We start from the raw sequence: 8,417 nt of genomic DNA, 5'->3' as shown, positions 1-8,417 counted from the left end.
AACAACTTTAGATTTGATTTGCAGGCTAAAATTAAAAATTATTATTATTGTTATTATTATCATTAATAAATTTGAAAAAAAATTATTATCAATATTAAAAAACAATTTTAGATTTGATTTGTAGGCTAAAATTAAAAATTATTATTATTGTTATTATTATCATTAATAAATTTTAAAAAATATAAGAATTCGAATAAATAAATTAAATAGACTTGAAGCTCTTTTGTCCAGTATTGTAGTCAGATTCAACACTTTTAGTCTTATATTTTTTATGAAAATAAAAAGTTGATCCTCAACGTACCACGGGCCACCTAAATAATAATATCTAAATTATAATATTTTTTTATAAAAAAATATTAATTACACTATAAACTAGTCAATAAAGAATGAATGTATATATATATATATATATAACTTTTTTCGTAGATTGGACAGTTATTTCGGTGACAACTTCCAAGAGAAGGAGAGTCATCCATGCTTGAGGACCAGAAAAGAAGACGCAAGGTTGTAAACCTCTTTTAAATATTCGATGGGAAGGCCACTCATTTGAAAGGAACCAACCTAGTACAGATCATCTCCTTCCTCGTTAAGCTTTTCAAACGATTCTAGTCTTTGCAAAAAGAAAGATTCCCGAGTCCACACTATTTCACATCCACCTGGCTCACTTCAAATGCTCACTTAGCCCTCTTCATTTGAAGCATAACAAATTAAAAAATAGCAAGGCAATTATTCGAAGTTTCTCCCTGTCAACAAAATGAGTGTAGTGCTTAATCATTCTGGTTCAGTGAGTGAAGAAATGTCGAATAGCTCGGAAAACCAAGTGGAATCACTTCCACAGAGCATTGAAGAAAAGCATCAAGAGCTGGTAGTCAGGCATGTCCCCATCGTATCATCATTCAATGAACGTATTCGACCTCTGCTTGATGCGGTTGACAAGCTTAGGCATCTCCAGGTCATGAAAGAAGGCATACAACTCCCCACCATTGTTGTTGTTGGTGATCAATCTTCAGGGAAATCTAGTGTTCTTGAATCACTAGCTGGTATCAGCCTCCCTCGTGGCCAGGGCATCTGCACCAGAGTACCTCTCATAATGAGGTTGCAACATCACACAGCTCCAGAACCAGAGCTTTCCTTGGAGTTCAATGGCAAAACAGTACCTACCAGTGAAGCCAAAATCGCCCATGCCATAATTCTTGCCACTGATGAGATTGCAGGCAATGCTAAGGGCATATCAAACACGCCATTGACTCTGGTAGTGAAAAAGAATGGCGTTCCAGACCTTACAATGGTTGATCTCCCTGGAATCACTAGAGTTCCTGTCCACGGTCAGCCTGAAAACATCTATGAGCAGATAGCGGATATCATTATGGAGTACATAAGGCCTGAAGAGAGTATTATCCTTAATGTTTTGTCTGCAACTGTTGATTTTACCACTTGTGAATCTATTAGGATGTCACAGAAAGTGGATAAGAATGGTGAGAGAACTCTTGCCGTGGTCACCAAAGCAGACAGAGCTCCAGAAGGACTGCTTGAGAAGGTTAAAGCTGATGATGTGAATATAGGTCTGGGTTATGTCTGTGTGAGAAATCGTATTGGTGATGAATCTTACAAGGAAGCACGCAAGGAAGAAGCTGACTTGTTTGAAACTCATCCTCTTCTATCCAAGATTGATAAATCCATGGTGGGCATCCCAGTTCTGGCTCAAAAACTGGTTCAAATTCAAGCAACTATTATAGCAAGATGCTTGCCAGAGATAGTGAGGAAGATTAATGACAAGCTGAACGCAAGTATCTCGGAATTGAACAGGATGCCTAAGATTTTGTCCTCGGTTGGTGAAGCCCTGACAACTTTCATGGGCATTGTTGGATCCGCCAAAGAGTCGCTAAACAAGATCATTGTGAGAGGAGAGTATGATGAGTATCCAGAAGATAAAAATATGCATTGCCCTGCCAGATTGGTTGAAATGCTCAACCAATACTCAGGTGAACTTCGTAAGTGCTCTGAAAATGACCTTACAGGGAACTTTTTGATGGATGAGATTCAGGTTTTGGAGGAAGCCAAAGGGATTCAATTGCCAAATTTCCTTCCCCGCACCACCTTCCTTGCTATTCTGCAGAAAAAGGTTGGAAAGGTATCCCACATACCAGTTGCCTTTGTTGAGAAAGTGTGGACGTACATTGAAGGTGTGGTCATATCTGTTTTGATGCATTACTCGGAAAACTACCACCAGCTTCAGCTCTCCACTCGACGAGCAGGCCACAGTCTCATAGCAAGAATGAAAGAGCATTCTAGAAATTGGGTCACAGAGATTGTTCAAATGGAGAAACTGACAGATTATACAAGCAATCCTGAATACATGAATGAGTGGAGCAAGCTCATGGCTCAACAGCATGATTTCACGCGTGATGTCCTGGAAAAAGGGTACATTTCTACCTTCAAGATTGAAGGTTTGGGAGAGGTTCCAATTGCAGGTCTCAGGGGGTATGAGGAGCATGTTTTGCTTCAAGCTTTCGACTTGAAAATGAGAATGACTGCTTACTGGAAAATTGTTTTGAGGAGGTTGGTTGATTTTATGGCTCTGCATTTGCAGTTCTGTCTTCGAAATCTTGTGAACAAGGAAATGGAAGAGGAGATCGTCCAGGAGCTTGTCGGTAGACATGATGGTGCGATAGAAAGAATGTTAGAGGAATCTCCAGCAGTAGCTGCTAAGCGTGAGAAGCTGAATGTGAGCATCAAGTTGTTGAGGGAGTCCAACAATGTCCTGGGAAATATCATGGACAAAATTGCTTCAAATGTCTAGTTTGAGTACTGTCTATCTATCTATTTATCTATACCTATCTATGCTCGTTTGGCTTTTCTTTTCTTGTTTCTAAGATTAATGGCACGAAGGAGTTTGTGTCAATCTATCTTGTTTTTGTGTTTGTTCTAATATTAGTTTGAAGATGTTTTCTATTTGTGATTCTGGTTTGCTAAATTCCCAGCAGCTTTCTTTCACTAGTTCCAGTGTCCGTGCTACCCTCCTTGCCGGATCAAAAATCAATTCAATTACTTTGAAAGCGTGATAAAGAAATATAATCTCGCAACATAATATGTTATTTAACATCTTTATTTAATTATGTGTCAATATATTTTTTTAAACAATTAAATTGAAACAAAATAATTTGTTATTTAACATTACTAGTATTTAACTCAAAGTTCATATTCTTGCCAAGTTCACAAGTTAACGACTTTACCTAGACTTTAAAACATTTGTTTTTTTTTTATAATAGATGCAAGCCCCCATTACATAACCTTCACAAAATATAATTTTTTTTGTAATTTTATTAATTAATTTATAATTTCACATCATTTAAATAAAATAATTTTATAGACACAATTTTAATCACAATGAAATTAAACAAGCATATTTGTACAAATATATAATTTTATTAAATATGTGACTGGGTATAATCTCTATCTAATTATTCTTTCAAAAGAATAAAACAATTCTTTGACTCTTCCCTTGGATTTGATGGATGGTAACTTGATTTATTTGAGAAATCAAGCAAAGATTTATGCTTCGCAAGAACACGAATTTGAGCATGTATTGCGAAGCGAGATTTAATGATTTGATGCTTTAAAGAGTATTTTTTATTTGTTTTCAAAGTGTTGTTAAAGAACTCTTATAGGGTGTTTAGACTTAATCCAACAAAGCTTTATTTTTTGTAGACTTCAAGCGTAAATGAAGGAGGCTTGAAAACTTTTGAGAGAGCTTCCATGTTTAAAGAGCTTGTCTTAAAGGAAATTTGTAGCTCTAAAAATCCCCTTTCTGTTTTGTTTTTTTTCTTTCTAGGTTGAGGTCCTCTATTTATAGAGATCTGTAGAGGCTCTCATGTCCTTTTCCAATGCCACATGGCATAATTTTATTAGTTAATATTTATTAACAGGATCTCGTATTTATGATAAGATATCTTGAATATTTAATTTCAAGTGTCAACTTTTCATTAGCCAAAAAATATATGAAAGCTCATTTATTTTTCATGCCATATATTTCAATTTTATTTTATTTTTTTAAAAAAAATAAAATAACACGTGATGAAATTTGATTAGTAAAAAATTTATGTTTCTACAAATGCCCCCTTGAGACAAGTTCACTTACTTTCAAAACAAGTGGGCATGTCTCGAAAAATATGGTTTAGATGGTTTTATATTTTCGACTAAAATTTAATTTGATCATATTAGATTTTCACAATAAATAGATAAATCTTATTGTGAAATAAAATATGATAGTCAAAATTAAAAATTTATGAACCAATCTTAATTAAAATTTATCAAATCAAATGATAAAATATTCAAGTTCAATACCTCATTCGAAACAGTTGCATATATAGAGACCAAACAAAATTTATCTTTATACCTGAATAGCAACCAACACATTGATAAACCCGCAAGAATTTTTTTTTCCACTGAAAGTGGTCCCTATAACATGTTAATTTTGAAGATCTCACTATTCTGAATTCAATAGCGCAATCGATTCATAATTCCAGCTAGCGGTTAATGAGCTATGAAATATTAAATATTTTGATTCCTTTTCTCGTCCTTCTCTTGATATATGCGTGCACTCATATTGATTGATGAATTATTTTCTTCATTCCCGTTCAAATGTTATTTCCTATATAATTCCTTGTGTTGTTAACCAATTGAGAGCAAAGACTAATTACAATAGGAATCTGCCAGAAGCTACAAATCATGCGTAAAAGTAAGGAAATATTGTTTTCCTTTTTAACAGTATAGGAAATATGAATTGCCCAACGTGAATGAATTATTAAGAGAGCAAATGAATTTCCAGTACTGGTAGCCGACTTCGCTTAATTGAACTAGGAAAGTTCGCAGGCTTTTGATTTTGTTAATCAAGCAAGAGTCCTCTCATCGGAGTAAGCGGCAATCAATCTTAGGAGGCGCTCGTCGTTCTCTTCTTCTCTAGCACCAACAGGTTGCTACTTCTCAAAGGAATCAACCATATTATTTCCATTCAATAAGTTGCGGTCGTTCTGTGTGGTTTATTAATAATTCTGATTCGGGTGTGGATCGAAGATTTTCAGGTGAATATATTAGTGAAGACCTTATTGCACAACACAAGCAAGATTTTTTTTTTTTTTTTTTACCTTCAACAAAGCCTCCACCAGCAGTCCAGGAATGCATGTCTCCATTCAATTTTTTGTTTTATTACAACTGCAATTTATTTTTCTTTTTTTAAGATTTTAAACGAGAAGGAAAGTGCCCACCCTATTCTTGCTATCTCTGTATCTCCGATTATGCGTGTGGCTGTTCACTGCTAGGTGGCATCGAACCTCCTAAAGCTCATTGAAGGTCTGAAGTGATTGGCCATGTCTGCTCCCATGGTTGACTGTTCCATCAAGGGATCTTCTTTATTGGAAACTAAACCATCACAGCAGCTATTTCAATGTCCTTTTCACATCAACCAAGTCTTTATCAATGTTAATCACATCAGATTTATAACCATCAATGTCGACTGGAGCAGAGTTGTGACCCTTAATGCCAATTGCATCAGATCCATTACCATCATACTTCTCATTGGTACCATCCGGCAAAAACCTCCAAGGATCAACGATGCTAATAATCTTTTATTTATTTGTGTCTTCGTAGATTTTGCTTCAGCAAGATCTGCCCCCTGATGATCATAATAATATTTTGCATGGGCTCACTTTCACCTTCTCATTGAATTAACGCGAAGCTGTTGCAGCAGTAGCAGCAGAATCAATAAATCCTTCAGCTTTAAAAGCAGCAACAATTTGCAGTTGCAGCTTCTACTCGTAGTAAAACAGCGGAAACTAGTAAATGAAATGTTCATTCAGACCACATTTCATCATCATCATCATCATCTATGGCAACCAAGTTCCCTAATGCATTTTCCACATTTCCTCAAAATCTAGTTCTAAGCAGCTGATATCATGCCATACTTAGTTGTAGCAACAACTTCTATTGAAGTACCGAGATGATTTGTAGCATGAATTCAAAAATATTGAGAACTTTATAATCAGCATTGCGGCTTCTGATGTTCATCACAAGACCAGTATCTGTTCATCAGCTTTTGCAGTTTTTTCTTTCCGACTAAAAGAACATTGCATTTCCTTTCTTTCTGTTATAACTAGCACGACTCCTTCCCCTTTTACTGTCGGTACAACCTCCACCAGTCCTAGCAGGTATGCATGGGTCTCTCTCTCCCTTTCTTTTTTTTCTTTCTTTTTCTCATATACTGTTGCAGCATTCTATGGTGTCCTTATTCCTAATGCTACCACCATGCTCTGCAACAACACCAATGCCAGCCTCACATACCTCCTCCACTGTATCGTTCCAAGCAATAGGAAAGAATGCATCGCTAGCCAAAGAAGCTCCCTTGACCCTCATCTCCTGTTTTCCTCAGATATTCTCAAGCTTTCTAAGCGGTTTCGCTGCCCGTTTCCCATGCCTAGCATACAATTATTCTTTGTAATGACGTTGCTCTTAACAGCTGCACTACTGAAAACTTGCTGCTGGAGAATTTAGGACGCATGTAACGTGAAAATCAATCACTACGTACCGTTGCTGGTGTAGGGCTGGAAGAGAACTGAGATGGAGCTGTGCTGTGGAGGATGGCTGTGATCTCGGTACTGGTGGAGGAATGAAGAGTTGCTTGATGTTAAAGCTGATGCCGGTGCTGTATTTCGTGGTGGACCGAGTTAGAGCTGCTGTTGATGAAGACTCCAGTTGCTGGTGTGTCAAAGACTCCAGCTGTGTTAGTTGTGGAGCAACAGAGATGGACGATGCTTAGCTTATGGTGGAGGTAATGATGAAGCTAGTAGCCATTGCTCCAACCCACTGTCTGTTAGGATACTGGCATGCAAACCCGACAAGATAAAAGGCTTAAATGAGAAATGAGACACACGAAAATTTACGTGGTTCACCCAATTAGGCTACGTCCACGGGCAAGTATAGAAGGATTTTACTAGTAATGTGGGAATTACAACCTCTCTCTATAATAAGAGAACAACTAAGAATCTCTCTATTACTAGGAGAAAACACCTCACTTACTCTCTCACAAATACCTCACAATTTAGTGGGATTACTTTCCCTCTTCACTCTCTCTTATTTCTCTCTTCACTATCTCTTATTTCTCTCTTCACTTGGCAAGCATCCATGGAAGAGCAAGTGGCCAACTTGGCCAAGTGGGCAAGTGGCCAAGTTGGTCAAGTGGGCAAGGTGGGCACCTCCACCTATCTTCACATTCTCCCACTTGAAGACTTTGATGATTGAATCAAGTCTTCACACTTCATCATTTGTGATTCTTCTATCCTTTCAATACTTGTCATCTTCATGCTGCTTACGTTTCTGCTAGGCCATAAGAGGATCTGCACCATATATACTTATCAGTGTTGACTGGTTTGGTCAAAGCATCTGCTGGGTTTTCCTTTGTATGAACCTTCTGAAAATCCACACTTCCATCTTCCACCACTTCGCGAACAAAGTGATACTGAACATCTATATGTTTTGTTCTTGAATGAAACGCTGGATTTCTTGCAATATGCAAGGCACTCTGACTATCACAATACACCAGAATCTTCTCGTGTTTGTGCCCGAGCTCCTCCATAAGTTTCTTCATCCATATTGCTTCTTTACAAGCTTGTGTAGCTGCCATATACTCAGCTTCTGTTGTGGATAACGCTACAACAGTTTGAAGTTTAGAGACCCAGCTCACAGCTCCTCCTGCAATTATGAACACATAGCCTGTAGTGGATTTTCTTTTCTCAAGGTCACCAGCAAAATCTGAGTCAACATAACCTCTGACAATGAATTCTGATCCTCCATAACATAATGCGGCATCTGAGGTCCCCTTGATGTATCTCAAGATCCTCTTGATAGTATTCCAATGCTCTCTACCAGGATTTTCCATGTATCGACTAGCTGCTCCCACTGCTTGTGCAATGTCTGGTCGTGTACATATCATGGCAAACATTAAACTTCCCACTGCTGATGCATACGGTACTCGAGACATCTCCATCCTCTCTGCTTCATTGCTAGGAGACATACTTGAGGATAATTTGAAGTTAATAGGAAGTGGGGTGGAAATTGGCTTACAATCTTGCATGTTAAAGCGTCGCAAGATCTTCTTCAAATAATTCTTCTGAGAAAGCCAAATCTTCCTCTTACTTCTGTCTCGGTGAATTTGCATCCCTAGAATCTTGTTTGCTGGTCCCAAGTCCTTCATATCAAACTCCCTAGCCAACTGTGCCTTCAATTCTTGGACTCGATCTTTGTTGGGGCCTATTACCAACATGTCATCCACGTACAACAACAGAATGATGAAAACATCATTTTCTTCAAACCTCTTGTAATACGTACAATGGTCTGAACTGAGTCTGTTGTACCCAAGGCTAATT

The 8,417-nt window shown here is 37.5% G+C and overlaps 1 protein-coding gene across 1 annotated transcript; it reads left to right on the top strand.

Annotated features, from left to right (window-relative positions):
• Positions 1-551: 551 nt before the first annotated feature.
• On the top strand, positions 552-2,908 carry LOC118034600 (dynamin-related protein 4C). The gene has a single exon (XM_035039937.2). It carries the CDS (start codon positions 755-757, stop codon positions 2,798-2,800), a length of 2,046 nt encoding a protein of 681 aa, XP_034895828.1. The 5' UTR covers positions 552-754; the 3' UTR covers positions 2,801-2,908.
• Positions 2,909-8,417: the final 5,509 nt, after the last annotated feature.

The sequence above is a fragment of the Populus alba genome, chromosome 3 (genome assembly GCF_005239225.2).
Source record: "Populus alba chromosome 3, ASM523922v2, whole genome shotgun sequence".
In the NCBI taxonomy this organism is placed as follows: Eukaryota; Viridiplantae; Streptophyta; class Magnoliopsida; order Malpighiales; family Salicaceae; genus Populus; species Populus alba.
This window is presented reverse-complemented; position numbering and strand designations above follow the sequence as displayed.